At 38.1% G+C, this 20,715-nt stretch overlaps 1 protein-coding gene across 1 annotated transcript in view; it reads left to right on the top strand.

The window, feature by feature from the left end:
• The window catches only part of ZNF521 (zinc finger protein 521), a 202,225-nt gene that overhangs the window by 97,307 nt on the left and 84,203 nt on the right, over positions 1 to 20,715 (top strand). The window contains exon 7 of the mRNA XM_053979506.1: positions 15,110 to 15,194. Within this exon, the coding sequence (XP_053835481.1) occupies positions 15,110 to 15,194 (85 nt within the window). The remainder of the gene's footprint in view (positions 1 to 15,109; positions 15,195 to 20,715) is intronic.

Below are 20,715 nucleotides of genomic sequence, written 5' to 3'. Positions count from 1 at the left end.
GATGAAGATAGGCTGTGAGAAGAACACTGAGGTAGCACAGAGCCTGGAGTGCCATGAAGAGAGAATTGGAGCTGAGAGTTCAGGATGAAGTACCAGCCAGGCTGCACCTCCCAGGGAAAGGCCCTGTGCTTTCATAACTTTATCTCCGCTTTGTTCATTGGGTGGTGGTAGGGGACACCTGAGGATGGGGTGTGGTGTGGAATTTATGGAAGGCTGTTAGACTAAGAACCTGAGGTCTAAGGAAAACCATCTTTTTAAAGAAGAGGGAAGAGGAGTGGCTCTCATTAGCTGTGTTTTAGGCCACTGATGATCTCACTACTGCTGAGTCGGAACCACAGGATTACCAGCTGCATGTTTTTGATAGGTTCAGAGTCATCCTGGTTTCTGTTTCTGTCATCTTGCATCAAGTGACTACATGAAATCCCTCTTCCCAATCATGTTGGAAGCCAATTCCTGCTACCTCAAGCACAATCAGAATCATGTGTTAAGTCAGTTACCATGTTAAGATGTTACCAATTTGTCTTTCTCTTGCTTGTAAACTAGACAAAAAGAGATTTGAGAGTCCTTTGTGGTGATGTAAGATCAGTTACCTTCAGTGTCATTAGTAAATCTTCCTGTACTTGGATCAGGTATAATCAGAGTTCTTAGTTATACTGCTAATTGGCATAATGTTCCTCTTCTTAATCCCTTTGATTTTTACATAAAAGTGTATCTAAGATGAAAAAGCTTTTTAAACTACACATTTGTGAATAGCATTTGTCTCCTTCAAATCACCATTTACCCCCCACCTCCATTCTGAGGATGTAAACTGAATTTTCAGTGTCTATGGTTCTGGTGTCCACATAGTAATGTAGACTTTCAGATTCTTTTCTCATGGGAAGACAAAGCTATCAAATTCCTGATAGAGCATTAGTAGTTCTGGAAACCATAAATGCACATTTGTAAAATCCTGAAAGATAATTAATTTTTCTAGCAGACATTACTGGTTCAAATTCTAGTGATGCAAGCTATGTAGCAATGAGAAAAACACAATTGAAAGTGGTAATGTGGAGATGTTTAAAACTACAGATTGGATGTCCAGACTGAGGAAAGTAAAACCATAAGCATATAACACAAACAATTAAAAAAAAAAGGATTTTTAAAATTTATTATTGGTCACTGGCTGTCATGATCCACTGGAAAGATGTTTCTTGAACTGAAGGACAGTATTAATAATATCAAGGAGTGAGAGTCTCATTTGCATTATTGAGAGTCATGTGATTTGAGATTTCAACCTATATATAAAGAGTATTTATATATATGTTTCAACCTATATATAAAGAGTATTTCACTCATAAGGCAAGAAAAATAGGTATCTTGCATATATGAGATGAGTTGTCAGATCATTAATATTGCTGAATACCCCTTTTTACTCAGTAAGAGATTTCAATGATAAGAATATTTGAAAATACCTTTTTAGGATAAAAGACCACACTGGAAGTGTCACTTCTAGATTCTTTGCTGAGTATTCTCATAGTTGAACTAGAAAATTTCCCTTTTTAGTCAGTTCCCGGTGATATGATAGGGTGCAATTACCTTACCACAGTATAATGTCTTCAGCTGAGCTGTCACCTGCTGAGCTCACCCCACTTGCTGAGTGAAAAATGTTGACCTGAATCATCTCTGCTGAAAGTTACCTTCTGGTGGGATGGAAAATTATGGCTAGTGCTCATCATTGGTTGCAACAAGTCAAGGAGCAGGTCAGAACTCATTAAGTCCATCACACTGCTGAATCTAGTACCCCTAAGTTATCACACAGACTTAAACAGGCAGATGAACAACATCTTTTGAAAGAGCTCTAAAATGTGTAGATCTTCAAGTTAATCTTTGAGCTTTAATGAGGTGCTGGATTCAGCTGAGTTTAGATTTCTTGTAAAGATCTTGAATCACACTGCAAGCACACTTTTAGGCTAGGGTGATAACCTTACTGATAGTTACTGTCTAAAAGCAGAGAAAAAGGTCTGGTATGCTGGTGAATTGGGAACTAGACCTTTTTCTGCCACTCATTTGCTTTGCTGATTTGGCTAAAACTGCTTGAACATCTCTGCTTCATTTTCCTTATTCAAAATATAAGATAGATATTTCCTGAAAAGTGTGTTTCCATGTTTACTTACAATACACATTTTGTAAAGCACTTGGAAGATGAAAATCTGTTCAAGAAAATCAGTGTGGCCTTGACTCTCTTGTTCCTCCTTAATATGCTGTCAGGCACCTAATGAGAGAACTCTTGATTCAGCAGAAAGTGTGCCCTCACTTCTTAAGCTTCAAGATTTCTGTACTTGCTGAATCACACCAGCATGACAGTGCAATAAATTATATTGTCCGTTTCTTAGCTGGCAGGGGAGGAGGGAATGGACTCCAGCTTACACCAACAGTTTAATGTCTAAACCTGAATTATGGTAGAGCATCCACATGTGCAACTGCACTCAGTTTGGGGTCCTGTTGGTAACTTTCAGAGTAGAAGCGTAATTGCTTCTGTATCACTTTGTTCCATGAATGTGAAGCTCGTGTGAATACTATATTACCTGTGGCAATGCAGACAGTCCTTCATTAATAATACAAGAATGCTCTAGGTTTTCTGGTCTTGAGGAGAGAAGGAGCAGCATGAGTACACGGCCAAATTACTTCAGGAGTGAAGATGCTTATTTAGGTGTGGCAAAAGATTTGCAGAAACTCACTATTTCAGAGAGTATCAAAAATGCTGAACAAAGGAGAGAGCTCACAACTGTCACAACAGCTGGAGAGCAGAATAAGTGAATCTGGGGCTGCTCTTCTGTCCTGTTGTGGTTGTGCAGAGCTGTATGCCAGGATGGGCATGTCACAGCAGGGGACACCGGGCACATCACAGCACTGTTCTGGAAGGAGCCATGAAAATGCAGTCTGACAATGAGCTTGCAGAGATGGGGGTCACAAAATTCAGATGCTGTGGAGAGCTGTTGGATCCTTGAAACTCAACTTCTCCAACCTCAGATGAATCCAGAAATGGTATCACCCTGGGAGAACGAACGGAACTCAGGTAGGTGTACTCTTTTATCGTTCCTTTTTTTTTTCCTCTTTATTTATTCATGGGCTCTGAATCTACCTTTATTCTCTTACTGTTCTTTCCCCTACTTCTCAAAACACTGCCAGACCCACAAAGACAGAAAACAGGAACTGCCTTTTGAAGTAGCTGGTTTATTTCAACAGCATGCACTGGCAGTCAGAGGCGGAAAGAAGAGAGAAAAGACTGTAAGCAACCCAGAAATGTTCCCAGATGCATGCTTTTGGCAGGGCAAGCAATAGCATTTTAGCAATATAAATCACAGTGCTTTTAACTGAAAAAATGCACTGAAATCTATACTCAAGCATTTAATTGAAATACATAAAGAAATTAAAATAATCCTCCTCATCAGCAATCCAAGCTGATCATTCTGACTACAGGATTTTTATGAATAAGCACATAAACTTGTAATGTAAACATAAGTAGTGCCTTGGGTTTCCTGTCAGTGAATCCAGGCCCAGAACAAGTGATATTCATGCTGTATTTTGGATCCAGGAACAGAAAAAGGTAAAGAAGGTTTGTTGCTGGCACAAAGATTTGGCTTTGAAATAGTTTGTGGAACTAATCTGCAACAAACATATTTTCTGCTTCTGGAGTTTCAAAATGACTTCACTAAAAATACCAGTTTTGTCTTCTAGGTCATTTTAACACTGCTTTCAGGAAAGTATTATTTAAAGTGTGAACATATCTGTTCTTAGGAAGGGCTAGCCTGGGTTTTTTTTTTGCCAGAGTAGGCCACCTCCACTTTGCAATATGCTTTAATTTCATGGTAGTGCCACTACCATGAATTGGCTGATAAGGTCCAGCTTAAGCATTTCTTTTCTCTTTGTCTTAACACTTTTGATGGTAAGCTATCAGAATCCTCTTTGAATTTTACAAGAATAGTATTATTGTTATCCTGTTGCTGTAAATCCTACCAAAGTTAAGCTTCAAACTTCCCACCTCACACACATCATGAGTTCAGTCTGTGAAAGGAAGGCCATATGTTGGCTGGGAGCTGCTGAACAGAAGCAAGGGGGAAAATTGTAGTGAGTTTTCTTAGTTTCCTGTCCACTGATCATTAAAATCTAATGCTGTTTGTCTGTCTTGTTATTTGTCAGAGGCTTCAGATGGGGAATTTGGAGAGGCATCTTCTTCACACCCATGGAAAACTTTGCAGGAGAGGATGAAAGGATAACATGTTCTCCAAAATTTTCAAGAGCGCTAAACCAAGATTTCTGTAAAATGAACCAGGGTGGGGGGGTGAAATACGTGCTTGAAGAAACACAGAAGAACCAGAGAGGGACACAGGAAAGTGGATGAAGTCCTTCATGGTCTCTAGAGAGGGCAAATGTAGATTCAGCAAAGCTTTATGAGACAAAACATCCATGACGTGTATACTCATAAAGCTCAGCTGTGCAGCCCACTATCCTCTTGGGGATTTCCCTGTACTTGGACCTGCTGGCCAACTGGCTGGTGTAGAACGCCACAATTTCTGCACAGCCCCAGAGGAAAATCACCGTAGTGATGAGTGTTTGTATTCTGATCTCAGAACTGGGTAGAAACAAAAAGAAATGTTCACACAATTTTCTAGCCTGATCATCTTTAGGAACAAGACACAGAAAATCATGGTGCATCTCTATTTGTCTGCTGGTTTGCATACCTCTAGAGGATTCTCTCACTTCTACCTCTTATTTTTTTGGTCTACTCTTGGCCAATTTCAGGGAAAAAAATTCATAGATTGATAGTAATCTCAAAGACTATGAACTTGTTACAATACTTGGGAAGAGAGGTGGCTGAGCAGGTAACAGAATCCAAATAGGAGAGAGGCCTTTAAGAGATCCAAACCAGGAAGATGGCTGTAGCTGAAGTTTATACCTGTTTTATATGTGAAAGTCAAGTGAACACAAGACATGAAATTATAGGAGGAAACTGATCTGTTCTTTGCAAGACTCACAGGCCAGCTTCTTAAGTGACTGTACATAAGAACTGTTTTTCACCACTACTCAATAAAGTTGTTATATATGATGTGTGTATTACTTTTCTCGTACAACAAACATAACACCCAGATTTGTTACTCTGTCATGAGGGAAATAAAATGGGCTAACCATTAATTTAAAATGGGTATGTAGCCCCAGTACTGCTTGTTTCATGAAGTTATATAAAATGAACATAAGAAAACCACCTGGCATGTAGTATCTTGTTAAAGGATACCATTCTTTGACCTGCCAGAGCTCTGTGATAGCAGATACTTGATGTTATGCCTGGTGGTTGAAAACTGTGAGGTACCTTTTTTTCTTGCCAAAGCCATCTTTCATTTGTACTGTTTCCTGCATTGTATTACAAATTATTGGATAAATATGACCTGCACTATTTTATACAGCATATTTTGCTGGGTATGACAGCAGACATGTGTCTTGCTAACATCCATCCTCACATGTGTCACCATGTGACATTCTAGGACAAGAAGCAGAGGAGACAAATGGACACACAGGAGGTTCCCTCTGAACATCAGGAAACACTTCCAGGGCAACCAAGCCCTGGCAGAGGTTACCCAGATAGGCTGTGTATCCCTTTGAGATACTCACAAGTCATCTGGTCTGGCTCTAGGTGACCCTTCTTGAACAGGAGGACTGGACCAGAGGATCCCCAGAGATCAACCTCAGCCATTTTGTTCTTCGTTGGTTTCTACCCATCTTTGGGCCCATCTATCAGATGTATGTTGGTGTTATCCTGTTGTTCCTTGGTGGATAAACCTCTGTTGCTGGTATATGGCTCCATAAGTCAGTGAATAAAAGGGCAGGGCCCTTCCTGATACTGAGCATCTCAGTTCAGTCCTACCAATAACAATGTGCACTTCTAGGAATCATTTTTAATGCCTGCGAAATGCCTTTGAAGAGTGTCTTAGAAATACTGCCACTTAGAAATGCAGCCATTTCAAAGTTACTTTCTGCTTGTGTACTCAAAAACAAGGTGGGAGGTAGGAGAGAAGGAAGCTATTTATCCCCTTTGATAATATGTCCACAGTTTTGGTGTCCTGTGTTGGGATACATTTCCTCTGGTTTTTGCTTATTATTCAGATGTTTCACAGTATTCTGTCTAAAAAGGTACATCTAATGGCTTTTCATATCTGGAAGGCCACCTCTTTCTCTCCCACATTTTCCAGTAGGAAATGGGGTGGTTCACCAGCAAAGAATGATCTGAGACTTCAAGTTTCCAGATTTCCTTCTGTATTTGCTTTATCACTGCTACAACAATCCTCTTGATTTCTACTCTGATGGCTGGAATAGGTTTAGGGCCAACCTACAGGAGCATGGCTGTCTGCTTACAAATGCTTGCAACCATCACAGACAGTGGTCAAACTTATAATTGATCCTGTTCTGCTGCTTGGTGCTTCTCTCACAGGCCTAGGCAGGGAATGTCTGCATCACCTGATGATTTTCCCAAACTATCAGTTTTAACCATAGTTATTAATTTCTCATATACTCCCTGCTTCACAGCTGCTTTTTATGATGGTGGTCGAGTGGTTGAAGTCCTTCAAACCTAGAAGGATATAGCATTATGCTTCTGAAACAAACGTAGCAATCCTTTTTTTAAGACAGGGGAATGGTAGACTGAAGCCCCATGTAAAAAGACATTAACTTTTTACAGGATGTACCTAAGAGGAACTGCTGGTATTTTAAGAATTAATGTGAAAGTAAAATATTATGAAATAGAGGCAATTCTGTGAAGTTCTCTTAATTCCCTTAGAGGAGAGCGAGTATGTCTTCACAGGAAAAAAGCCAGTTAAGACACAAATCATTGTGGATAGTGTTGAAGAGTGGCTGAGCAGAGTGCTTGTTTTGCTGGTACACCACTTCCTTGGGCAGCTGCACTGCCCCAGCGGACACAGCTGGGCACACAGTCAAGCATCATTGCGGTGTCAGCAGCTGTGTGCCAGCTCAGATGATACCAGTATGTTTGTTAACGTTGATGTGGCCTAACTGTATCCATAGAGGGTAGTACTAAAATCACAGCAATATGATTGTAGGACTCTGTTCATGGCATATTTTGTAGTGCCTTTTTAAAACCCCAGTCTTGCCCATGTTGTCATGTGAAGCCTTCATTTGTGAAGTCCCATTGACTTCCCCAAGTGCAGAGCTAATTGCATGAGAAGGATCTAAGGGGTTTACTCCTTCTCTTGATACTTCAATGAAAATTAATTTCTTATATATTATGTATGAGTAATATATTTCTGTTTGTACATTAATATTAATGTTGCATATTTTTGAGCACAAGTTCTATTCTGTAGGATTAAATTATTTTGGTAAGTAATAGTGCAGAATTCAGTTTGAGTTAAAAGTGGACAATTAAGGGTAGGGGGAGGGTCCTGAGTCACACTTTGGAAAGTGAAATTAATCAGCATTAATTCTCCACAGAGTGGGAGAAAAGTGGTTGTAGTGTTTAAATTACAAAAAAAAAAAAAAAAAAAAAAAAAAGGTATATAAAAAGCTACTGATGTTTCCTATCTGTTAAAATCCAGAGAGCTTTTACAAAATCTGTGATGGAGAAAAGAGACAAGAGTATTCTCTTGTGCGTACTTGCAAACTGTTAATTTTATTGGCCTACATCTGTTGCTGATTGTTGGTGAAGAAAGTAGTGGCTTTATTGAATGACAGTCTGTCTCAGTATGCCTTTTTCAAAAAACAAAGCAAAAACCCCCAACTTTTAATAGGAAAAAATGTCAGCTTATTCAGAATATCAGCTTTTTGAGTCTCACACCTGCCAAGTCAAACTCTATTGCCTTTGCTTTGATGCCACTTCATCTGCAGAATTATCAGTGTGATGCTGGTCATTGTTCCTCCTCAATGTCCGTAGCCACACAGCAGCTCTGACACAGATGCTGAGTGTTGGGATACCTTTGGGTGGGTTAACAGCTCTAGGGCTTCAGAGGGTCTCATTGCCTTTGGCTTTAAGTGCAATGTAAGTGGATTGAAAGGGGTGGGGATGCTGACAGAAAGTTCAGTTGCTGACAGAAAGTTCAGTTGCTGACAGAAAGTTCAGTTGCTGACACAGTCAGCCCCAAATTCCTGAGTGCTGCTCAGCAGATACATGTGCACTGCTCAGAGACTCACCCAGGATCAGGCCCTCAGACAGAAAGAACTGTATTTGCTTATCAGATGCCAAATCAAATTCAGAGTACTTTAAGCTGTTTGTATTCATAAATTTGTTAAGCCTAATATGAAGTAATTGAGAGAGAAAATAAATATACAACCATGTGCTGCCAGTTTTTAGAGTTATTTTTAGAGTTATTCTTCTGACAGGTATTTCACTTCAGTACTGAATTTGAAAGGCCTAGAGAGAGTCAAAGGATTAGAGATCTCAAAGGGAAGAGATGCAGTTCTTGAATGTAGCAAGATGTGTTTTTTTCTGTGTGGGGATATGAGACATTGCAAGCTAATGGTCTTCGTCAGCTAGGGGAGGGAAAGGTTTGTAACTAAGAGACATTGAAGACAGACATGATTAAATACAGAATCCAGAATAAAGGTGAAAGACAGAACAGCAGACCGTGATTTCAAGCAGAATAGAGAAGTAAGGACTGCAAACATGAACTTTTGTATTTCTGACTCAATATATTTTCTGTATGCAATAAGTAATCATAACAAAAGAAATGAGGAAAAAGGACATTTCTTTCAATTCTTCATTTTGTTTACCTTATGGGATTGATTGTATTCTTTCCACAGGCATGTACACTCAGACTCTGTTATAATTTAGGCACTGATTAACGAAAACAGAAGAGAAAAATACTTGTAAAATCTCCATGAACGTGTTTTTAAAAGTAATCAGGAAATGCTAATTAAAGGGTTTTGTGCGAGCAATTACAAGAGTTGGCGATTAGTCAATTAAAAAGAAAAAAGCAAGATGACAGTGCCCCATAAACAAGATAAATAACTAACTATGCAGTGAAACTGGCTAACATATGCTTATTTTTCTAAGAGCTTAAGGTTGACAAAATAAGCATCCCAGGAAGGTAAGAAAGAAATCCTTAATTAAGGTACTGTCAAAATTAATCTGAACTCTGATGAAAAATGGCTAAATGGACAAAACTCGGACCGTGGTTGCTCTTGTGTATCATGAAGGGCCAAGCACATTGCTAATGCTTATTAAAGTAACTATGTAAAAAAAATCAGCTGGCAGCATTAGGAGTTAGCACTGGCACATTGCTGTAGTTAGTGTGCAAGTTTTAAGTGTCTTAACTTGTTATTTTCATATGATCTTTTGGATGTGTTCACTTTCTCTTGTCAGGTTACTGTTCTGTCAGTTTAAAAGGTTGAATTAACTCCACCCTTTAGGTGAAGGAAACTGAGTGAATGACTGATATGGGAGAAGGGAATTAGAGGATGTGAGAAGTGTGGTATCACTCTTTTTTGGCAACAGCAGGTTGTCTCAGCTCTGTTATTGATCCATACACTCAGTCTGTGCTAAAACTGAGGGGAAAAAGCCTTGAAAGTCCCCTTCAGTAGTCTGACAAGGGCAAATAATGTAATTAGGTGTTAACAGGAGGTTATTGGTGGGGTAATAGGTACACATCAAACCCATTTTTGATCGGGCAAGGAAGAGAAGCGTGAAAGGAGTTTAGAACAAACTAGGGATGCCTGCAAGCCTAAGACTGTAGATGCCATGCATTAGAAGCTATAAGTGATGTTTTGGTTATTTCATATAGGGAATACGTATTCAGTTAAAAGGGGCATGGGTACAGGAGATCCAGAAATGGTATATGTAATCAAGGAAACCAGTACTGCTAAACAAATGCTTTGTCGTTGAGCTAGTGGCATATCTTCCCCATGGAGAAGAATGAAGTACAGATTAGAGGTAATATAATACACAATAAATGACTTACAAAAATATCCATTCCAAAATTCTCAGTGAAAGGAGCTGAAGATAAAAGGAAACATTAAGCAGATAAACTTGTGGTCTTTAAGAAGCATCAACAACCTGGGAAAAGGCCACTAAACAAGGATTTAACAGGGAATATAAGGCTTCTACATGAAGTTACTGGTTTGTGAGCTTGATTTAAACAGTGAGAAACAGAAGAGAAGGCTAATCAAAAACACGATAGAAGAAAGTTTGGATTTAATGAAGGATAGAGGGCAAAGATTCACAGAGAGAGGATCATGCTTAAAATTTTCAATAAAGAGTATTTTGAGAGAATAGCCACAAGTGCTGACAGAGAAGCCTATAAACATGATTTACCAGGATTTTAGCAAAGCTTTTGAAACGGTATAGCACAAAAGACTAATCTGTTGGGTGAATAAGTATGGCATAGGGAGAGATACTTTCTTTGATTAAAAAAGAAAAGAAACACGATCTTGGGTATGGAAGGCATGGGAGTCTTGTGAATTGAAGCAGGTTGGTTTGGAGTGGTGTAAATAATGGAAAGCCTTAAGAATCATTATTTGCACCAATTTTGTTTAACTTATGCAGCCTATCAGTAGTGTAGAAGAAAGAATAAGTAGTAAGGTGATGAAATTCCCTGATAGTACAAAACTGGGGAAATGTCAGAACAAAATAGACAAGTGATAAAATACTGAATGATTTTGACAAGGAGGTGGAGCATGAGCCAGTAAGTAGCATATGCAGTTCATTTTCAAGTAATATAATGAGGCTGGGGAATAGAAAAAAAAGAATGAATCAGTACCTCAGACAGTGAGAGGGCACAAAAGTCTACACAGAAGTATTTTCTGCATGCTTTTGAAGCACTTCTGAATAGAACTGTAAATCCTCTAGCAGTGTGGTTATTAGTTGTTTTGCTTTATTTATAAAAGCAAAGCAAATAACTGAAGTACCAATTGAGTGTTCGTATTCCTGGACTGTTTATAAAAGCAGCAACGTCTCATTTTGCTTGACGTGGACACTCTGAGCACCTTTATAGAAAAGAAATTCAGAAAACTACAGAGTGATAAGTGAAGACTGGGACAATAGTTAAAGGTCTAGGTGACATTAATGATTCAAAAGGTTAGGGAGACACATGCATATGCCCAATCCAAAGCTCTTTAAATGAAGTCACAGAGAAGATTTGAATGCTGGAAGGCTTTAAAATGGTTGTGAAAACAGGAATGCAACAGGCACCCAATGGTCCTGTGAGACATTTGTCCAAGCAGTTACTCTTCTACAGTGACTTTGAATGGCCCTAGGAATGACTTGGGCCTCAGATTTACACTCACCATGGGGGAGATAAATTGGCACTTAGGTTCTTGACCGGAGGGGGTTTAGTGAAGCATTATGGGCTTACTGATTGGAGAGTTTTTATTAAAAGATGAGGTGATAATAATAATAATAATAATAGGAAAAAGTTAAACTACTTTCTTAATCGCATGTGCCTTTCTCCTCTGGAAAAAATCCTTGGGAGTGTTTGCAAGACAGCACAGTTTAGAACACATTGCATCTTCTCCATTTACTAAACTAGTCCTGTCTGAGTCCATACAGAAATGAACTGGCAAGAGCATTCTGTGGCCCACCCTTGCTGATTTGAAATTACTCTCTTACAGGAAATATGTGTCAGCTTTTTTCTGTAGGGGAGAATGACAATATTGTCATTCTTCTGTCTTCTCAGGAGACTGACAGGTATCCTTTGGGAAAAGCAGCTGTGGCATGTTAGGGTGTAAGTGCCCTTAACTGACCACTCTTCGTTGTGTGGAATGGATATGCCGAGGGCAGTGAGCTGGAGCCGCAAGGTCTGAGGTGCCTGCTCAGTCCTGCTGAGTCCTCCACATGCTGGTGGCTTGGGCAGAGGGGCAAGGGAGCTCAGCAAAAGTTCCCTGCTACAAACAGCTGCAGCAGGACAAGGCAAGGATGGCTGTCACAGCCCTAAGCTCCTTTCTGTTTAGAGCTGTCTTGTACTGCAAAGGCTGGAGACACTTGAGAGAAATTCGAATGCCTCCTTGAGTCACAATCCAATTTTTCTTCTGTAGTGTGTCACACAAGTGCTGCAAGGCTTCTTTTCTTCCTATCCAGGCAAGGGGCATGGAACTGCAACCTCAGGGTTTTTTTCTGTCTTCTTCCCCAAAGTTTCCCCTTTTTGGGAACACAGTGTGAGGAGGGGCTGGGTCTCCCCTGAGGTCTCACCCTAGAAGGGATTTGGGATCATCCATGAAGCACATCAGGACCCAGGAACTCCTGTGAGCAGTTAGGAGTCCCGTGGTTCTGACAAAGCTTGTGAGACTAATGTGTAACTTGCAGCAAACAAGGACTTCCTTAGGATGTGAGACATATGGAAATAAGTATGTGGGTTTTGTTCAACATGGTGTGAAAACGACTGGGTTTGATCACTTTGAAAATCTAGGAGTAAATGGAATTTACTGAGTATGCTTTTAAAATAAAAACTTAATCATGCACAAGTTTAGACACTTTGAGATGAGTGTGTGTTGAGCTAATAAAAGTTGATGTCAACATTTTAGAGTATGCTTGGAAACAAAAAAGAACTAGTGCTTGATCAAGCAGCAGTCACAAAAAGAGAATCTTCTCTTCATGATAAAAAGAAAAACTCTGTGTGTGATTCTGCAAATATGTCAAATAATTTTGAACAGGCTAGTAAGTGCTAGTAAATTATTATTTTTTGTTGTTGTCAAATCACTTTACTTTTTAGCATTTGACTTCAAAAAATCCCCAACCTTTGTATGTGTTGTCTTTATGTACATCAGTCATAATTTTGCTGACAATTCTTGACATGCACTCTGGATTGCTCTGCTAACAAGAGAAAAGACCAGCCATTACATTTATGTTTCTTTGTTTTTCAACAAAGTCACATATCAGGAATAATGCTAGGGGTATGCTAATAAACAATACATAGTGGCAGTCATCAGGGAGTAAGAAATATTTTCTAACTAGTTCTAAAGGGAAACAACGTTTTAAAAAAGGGAGAGTGATTGTTATTTATGCAATATTGTTGTTCTATATGTCAGCATCAAAAAGCATCTTGTAAAGAGCTTAGCATAATAAATTGTTGATTGTGACTGTCATTATTTAGAGGTCTTTGCTAGATCTAGATGTAGTGCAGTAAGGTTAAATTTACCGACATATAATAGGAAATCCTTAGACAGAATCTGATTTTCTACCAATTATACCAGAATTGTCACAAGAACAAAAAAAGATAAAAAGTATTTTATCTTTAAAAACAGCTGGCTTTACAACTCACAACAATAACACTAAGTCAAAGCAGATTTGGTTTCTTGGTGTTCATTGATTTTTTGTTGTCTACATAATGATTTAACTTGGTTAAATTTTAAAAAACTAAGGTTAATTTAAATGAAAAACAACAAAAAAGGCTTATGATTGTTTCTGCCATGAAAAGAGGCAGCACATTTTATTGTCATCAAGAAAATTAAAATATCCTCTGTGTATGTGAAGCAATGGGAGATTTGTAAAGAGGAGCCCACAGGAACACTTTAATTTCAGAGCTGACTTTGATTAGTCACTAATTTTTCAGTTAACTTGGTAAGGCAAAACAACGTATGTTTGAAAAGTCTTTATATTCCTGCCTACAGGTTTGAAGTAGAAAGATACTTAATAGATGGGCACTTTGTCCGGGGCCAGACATCTAAATTTAGATGCTGATAAAAAATCCAGCAAGTCTTTATTACTGTTTGGAGTCAGGTAAAAAAAGCCAACACCTTTTAAAAAATATAATTGATAATACCAGCTGCATAAAACTCTTCACAAGTTAAATATGTACAAGAGAGGCTGTATTTTTGATGCATGTTATCCAGTGAACCCTATTTCTTCTCCAACTAATACATGGGAAATCTGAAATTTAATACATCTTCTTGTGACTTTACATTCTTTAAAAAATATGTGTTTTTCTGTGTTTTTTTCTTTTTCTTTTTGCTGATGTAGGCAAGGTGCCTGTGGCTGTACAGAAAGATCTGTGTCTCTTGAGTTACTGCCTTGATGTGGCAGTTCAGGGCTTACCTTGACTTTATTGCATCTTCAAAACAAGAATTGAGCTCTTCAGGACTGTTACCTTAGGACTTGAGTCCTTGATAATACAATTATGCAGTTGAATAATGTTATGAATCTGCCTTGTCTCATTAGATGCCTGGATAACTGCAGCTTTTAAGTCTTATGAAGGGAAAAATAACCTATCTTTGAATACACTCTTAGTTTTCACTTTTAAAACAATGCTTTCCAATATCAACTCTCTGGCCAATTCAGGTCAAGAAAAATAATAAGAGAAAATGCAGTTACATTTTTAGGATGTTGAAATGTCTTGGGCAAGTTATATACCTTGTAGAAAAGTGAAAGAGCAGATCTTTTTTGAAAGACATCAAGACAGAAATGAAAAACATGTTCTGTGCACCGAATTGAGCAGAGTAGTGCATTTCCTGGTTTATAATGAAATTTGAGCTGTATACACCATGATTTTTAAGTAAGTCAAGCCCAATCTAATGTGGCCAGAAGGCATGCTCTCTGGCTAGTTTCCAGTCAGTCTTCCCAGTTTTAGTACAGGCTTGCCAATAGATATTATTGAAGCAAATGTCCTGATACAGGAACTTTTTGTCCAGACTAGCTGGGGGGTTTTCCTTCTCAAAAAATGGCAGCCCGATGGACCATTTAAAATGTGTGGTGCAGAGGAGATTCTGCAGCCCTACAGAAAATGAGAGAAGAATATTTCTCATTTCTGTGTTCTTTTCCTGGCTTCTCCTTTGTTCTGTAGTGAATCTAATCCATTGGTGTAAAATGAAGGATACACATTGATTTCAATGTTCTTTGGCTTACATCCCATATATCCTCATTCCATTTTGCCTTCCATGAGTGTGACCCTGATGTTTTAGCAATACTGATGTGTCCGTGGAGTTAGGGAGTGGACAACAATCTCTACCAAGTTTCAGAAAACTCAAATGAAAGGTACTTCATAACCTGCAGAGTGTTATCGTTTTAATATTAATAATTAAGCCTTAATGAAAGCACTGCTGGAGAGCTTTAAATGACCACTGTGAACTTGGTATTTTGAGTTATAATGAAATTACTCCAATTGTATGTTTGAGTAAATTTTATCTACCCTTGTTTCTTTAGAAGAAGACCTACCAGTGCATCAAATGTCAGATGGTTTTCTACAATGAGTGGGATATCCAAGTTCATGTTGCAAACCACATGATTGGTAAGTGAGCACTAAAACTTCTCAAAGACAAATAGCCATTTTTCTTACTCATTATCACCATTGTCTCTAAAATTAAACAGAGTTAAGGAGAAATTAATTGTGGATCCATCAATGATTAACCTAGGCATGATTGATTTTTTTATTCATATTATTAGACTTGATAAAGCATTAGCATATTTTATTTTCTGCAAGGGCTAGTTTAGACTTCTGCAGAGAATTATATATCCACTGCCAGTCAAAACACAGGTGATTAGCAAATTAAACTTCTAATCATTTTTGCATTATTGAAAACAAACTAACAGGAATGGTTAATGAACTGGATGTTAGCTTTCCGTAGAGTTTTAAACAGGTTTTAATTTCAGAAGTTATTATGGTAATGACACTACTGTGTACTTCTCAAGCACCTTAGTACCAAAATCAAAACTGGTGAGTTTTTGTCATTAGGAAACATAAATAATTCAAATGGCCATAAAATAGTATTGTTTGTTATGTTTGAGCAGTCTGGAAAAAAAATCCTGAGTGTATCTGTATACAATTAAATCCTATAAATTATTTGAAAAAGCACGGAATTGTAGTATACAGTAATGAAATACACTCTTTAAGGTACAAGCATTTAAAAAAAATGTCTTTTAGGATTCCTGAATCCTGATGTTTGCAAAGCTGTTACAGTTGTAAATTGGAATAAAACAAAAGCTGCTTTTTCTTTGATATTCATATTTTCCTATTATTTGCTGATTCCCCTAGGTTTACCCATAATGTTTTCAATTTGGTAACTACTCAGTAATAGCACTAAGAGTTCTATCAGCCAATTAAATTTATCAAGCACATCATTTGCTCACTAATAAGATAACATTGCCAGGAATGTTTCCTGGCTTTTTTTTAGTCTTTTTTCCAAATTTTGCTTTTCAAAACAGAGATGTATACCACTGATTCTTTTGGCTCCTGTTTCTCTTACTCTGGTTTTCTTGCTAAAATAGCAGAAAATCTTGCAAAGCACAGACCAAAAAGTATGGTATAGAAACTGGTAATTATATCTCCAACAGAAGAGAATTTGCTTGATTTTTCCACTTTCCAGTTTGGTGATAATTATTTTTTTTCCTTTTGAGGTGGCGTGTGGATTTCTTCCATGAACACTTAGCAATTTGGCTGCACTGTAAAAGAAAGTTATCTGCCAAAACTTAACGGCCCACTTCTGTGGGTACTTTATTTAAGTTGTTACACATTTAGAGCATAAACATTTTACATTTCTCATAAAAATGAACAAATGGAAATGACAAACTGGTTTTGCAAAGGAGACAAGCCATTTGCCTGTTAGGCTAAGCCTTAGTTTGGATATCTTGTGGTTTTGGGTAGGAGATAATATGAGCTGCTTCAGAGTATTCAATCTATATCAGTAATGGAATTTAAAAGTAAGGTACTACTAACAACAGAATTCACCATTCTGCTGTTTTATTTGAGTCCAGTGTTTGAAATGTTCTTAATTGTAGCATATAGTGATGCTGAAACTTGATGGGGAATATGGACACTATTTTTAAGGGATTATGCTGAAATTTATGATGTGTTTGCTTGCTACTGTCTTCCCAGGTGCCTCACATTTTTACAATAGGAGCTTACTTATTTCATTAAATACTCAGATTTATTTTTCCCTCTATTTTCTGGATGAGTTTTATTAAAGAGTCAGAATGGGAGGAGCAAACTGGGGAGAAAGTCAGTAAAGCAGGACAAATCCATTTAGCTAGCTTCAGCCTGCAGATCTGAAAAGACACATTTTCTTAAACTGAGCTATTAACTGCCTGTGTTTAATTTCTTAAAGCTGGATGAGGTTGAATGAGAAAGAGAATCTTTGAAAAAAATATTTAATTGTTTAGTCTCTGTTCTATCTAATCATGCATGATATTACTTCATGACATAACCATAGTGACACAGATTTAAACGTGCTTAATATAAAATCTTCCCAGTGAAATAAAGGAGCTTGCAAAACATGCAGGGAGATTTGCCGGTCATGCGTGTGGTAATCTGTGTTCAGTGGAAGATTCTTATCTGCACTGCCAGACTTAGCAGTGCAGCTCCTAATGATGTAGCCTCGATTAAGCAAATGCGAGGAGATTTTGTGTTGGGGTGGAGTGAAAGGAATATCAACGTTCTGGAGAGTTTTGAATGTGACCTCAGAATCGAAGCGCAGGGAAAAATAATTCCTGATCTCCAATTCTGTTAGTCTTCTCACGACTAATTGGATTTTTTCCTTAGCTGTCTTTCTAATTTCACTCTCCTTTAATTTCTATCATTGTTCACAGGCCTTTTTCCAAGACCATGTTCTATCTAGAAAGAAAGGTTCAAGGGGTCACATCAAGCTGTTTTTAACCAGCCTTAGTTTATGTACATCTGTAGGTATTGTTACAGTATTTATGCATAATACAGAAAATATGCACACAAACACATTTGTGTGAATATATGTAATATATACCTGTAGTTACCTGCGTGCGTATCAATATGTAGATTGAGAAATATATTAGATTAAGCACTGCAGTGAATATTGGCTTGTTGACACAGCACATTAAACAAACAAAAAAAAATGGTTTCCTAAAGACATTGGTCCCTCCTTTTTTTACATGTATCTGATAAAACGTGTCTTCTTGCCCTGATTTCCTAGTAGGTGATTGGCAGAACAGGATGTAGTGTCTTTGATTCTCTGGGAAAAGGAAAGTAAGGAAGCTTCAGGAAGACACAGAGAAAGAAAGGAGTTTAAATGCAAGAGAGGAGGAAGGTAATGTGGCAAGGCAGGAGTTAAAAGTCAAACTGTGTGATAATCCCTAGATCAGATGTAGGGGCAATAAATGCCTTCACAGACATCATTGCACAGTGTCAGGAACTGTTATTTCCTCTCATAGTAAAATGCCCCCATTATCTGTGTTATGGCTATTGACGGATGTAGTGTCTTCTTACCTGAAGGACTTCATAATTATAATTCAGAGAAAAGAGAAAAGGGGAGGTACCCGGGACATGGGACAAATGTGAAAGTGGAAAGTCATCTGCCAAAATCCATTCAGAAATGAGTGGGAACCACTGATAGAGATAATGCTCAGCCAGCTGAGGGAAACAGTTGCTGTTCAACATCATGATGCAGTTTGAAAGCCTGAAGAAGTTGATGGTGTCCCATCTAATCACTGTGCCCCCTGAACATGATCCCGAGATGTAAACTGAGTTCATGTTGCTAACATCCACAGAGAGAAGTTGCATTATGGAAGGTCACTGAGGCAAAGCTATACTTATAAAACCCCAGTGTGAAACTTAGGCTTTTAAATAAGGCAACTGGAATTACTTTGTTGGCTAAAATAGCTCCTCTGAGGGTAGGTATTTTTAGGTTGTATGTATGTGTGTGTTTTTGTCTAATCAAATATAATCTCAACTAGACATTTAGCAGGGGAAGAGGGATTAGAGGCTATTTGAAAAGCCTCTTACTCTTCTTTGTTAGGAGAGTATGTAGCATTTTTACAGATTTTGTTATACATTTCAATCAATTCAACAAGAGGGATTATGCCACCTAATGGAAAATAAAATCTGCCGATGACCCAGTGAAGTGTAACCTTAAGTATCTTTGACAACAATGCAATCTACATTATACAAGTTATGTAATAAAAAGATGTCATAGGGGCAGCTTTCCTTTAGTAACTACACATTTACTACTTCTAGAACTTTCCATTTTAGAACTGTTCTGCAGCCTTTAATTGAGTCTTCCCAACATCTTCATGATGGGATGGGGCAGTAAGCCTTTTCCTTTGAATGGACGAGGACAAAGAAACATAGAAGTGGAATCCCTTGCTTGCATTAAGTGAACTAAAGTTCAAGAGTTCTGACTGCCAGATCTGTCCACACACTTCCAGACACTGTGCTTCATCAAGCAGAGCCCATGTTAACTTAAACTACACACTGAGTCAGGCTAGGCTAGGGGATGCTAGTAGACAGAAAGCAAGGCATAGTATGGGGGGTTTTAAATAGGTCCTGTGTTTTGGCATTATTTTGGACCTACATGTAGGCATGTACTTTTGTTTGGATAACTGTAAGGATGATTGCCAAATGAAGACCTGTCTGTTGGTGTGTGTGTTGAAATTCGTGGGTGAAACAATTTCTAGTTTTTGGGTGGGAAAGGAGGAAACATGAATCCAGGTTTCATATGGGTTTAGAAAGTATTGGCATAAATGGTATTTCTTCAGTTGTCTTTCTTCTACTTTTTTTATCTTGGTAGAATGCATAGCACTTTTAGCAGCTTTCTTTGAGAAAATTCTGTTTCTGGGTACATGGTGTCTGTGGAAAAGAAGCTTTCAAGCATTCCTTTGTTTTCATCACATAGTTTACAGCTGGCATTTGACCTGAGAGAGTATGAAAAGAGTCTGCCATTGTTTGTGTTCTGTTTGATGCAGTCCGCTGCTCCTCCTATTATTCTCACTGTTATTTTAAGCAGACATGCTAAACATTGTTTCATCTTCAACTGATTCCTTTACATCTGTAGTATCTGATGCAGTTTGGTGTAAATAGACTAAACAGTTGCTGCAGCAGTTGCCTAGGATTTTGCACACATTCATATACAGCATGGCTCAGAATTGGGGGAGTTCAGGAAAGGAATTACTCCATATAAAATTATGGGACTCAACAGCAGTAGTGTAAATTTGTAAGTGCTCTGAGTAAAGTGCTGTTAGGCATGAGATAATGTAAAGAGATGACATTGCCAAGAACTATTTATGAAGAGCTTAATTTTTTTCACTCTGATAATTCTTGACCAATAATTACCAGCTTCTAATTATCTATTTTAGTTAGAAAGAAATTTCTATCACTATGGAGGTTGGCATTGCAACTAGCGCATAAATCCCCAAAGAGGTAAATGTGTTCCAAACAGCCACAAACAACTGTCTCATGAAACATAGTGAGCAAATTGCGAGCCGCTGGCTGTGCACAACAGAGCAGCACATTTACCATTGAGGACTGATCAGGCTGACAAAGAGAATGATAAAAGGGGAAACAGCCACAATCTTTGTAGTTTGCTGCTACTTTTGTTGATGGAGAAAACAAGCCCCAGTGTCATAGCAAGAACCACTGCCCCTCTGAAGAGCTGGGGAGCAAAGGGGAAGGATTCAGTACTTTTTGAAACCTACTTTTGACAGTTTCTAAATATGTCATTTCTGATAAGTAAACAGACTTTTCTTTTTTTAACCTTTTCAGTATCATATATAAAACCCATTTTGTGAAGGATGTTATGTGGCATTGAGCAGGGTAGCAGGTGTGAGCAGGAGGAGGAAGTGAAGGGAATGGAAAAAAAGGTACTGGGCACTAAAGTTAGAAAGCAAATGGGAAAACAGGATGAAGCAGTCCTGCACCTGACAAGAGGAATTTTTGTTTACACCAGTCAATAAATACTTCATCAAATCCCATGTAACCAAACCTATGCTGAAACAATTGCAGTTTAAAAAGAAGGGTATCTAGAAAATCTAGATCTAGTGATCTAACATTTTAACTTCTCTGCAAAGAA

This window comes from Vidua macroura, chromosome 1, assembly GCF_024509145.1.
Source record: "Vidua macroura isolate BioBank_ID:100142 chromosome 1, ASM2450914v1, whole genome shotgun sequence".
NCBI lineage: Eukaryota > Metazoa > Chordata > Aves > Passeriformes > Viduidae > Vidua > Vidua macroura.
The sequence above is the reverse complement of the archived record's forward strand: the minus strand, read 5'-3'. Positions and strand labels throughout refer to the sequence as shown.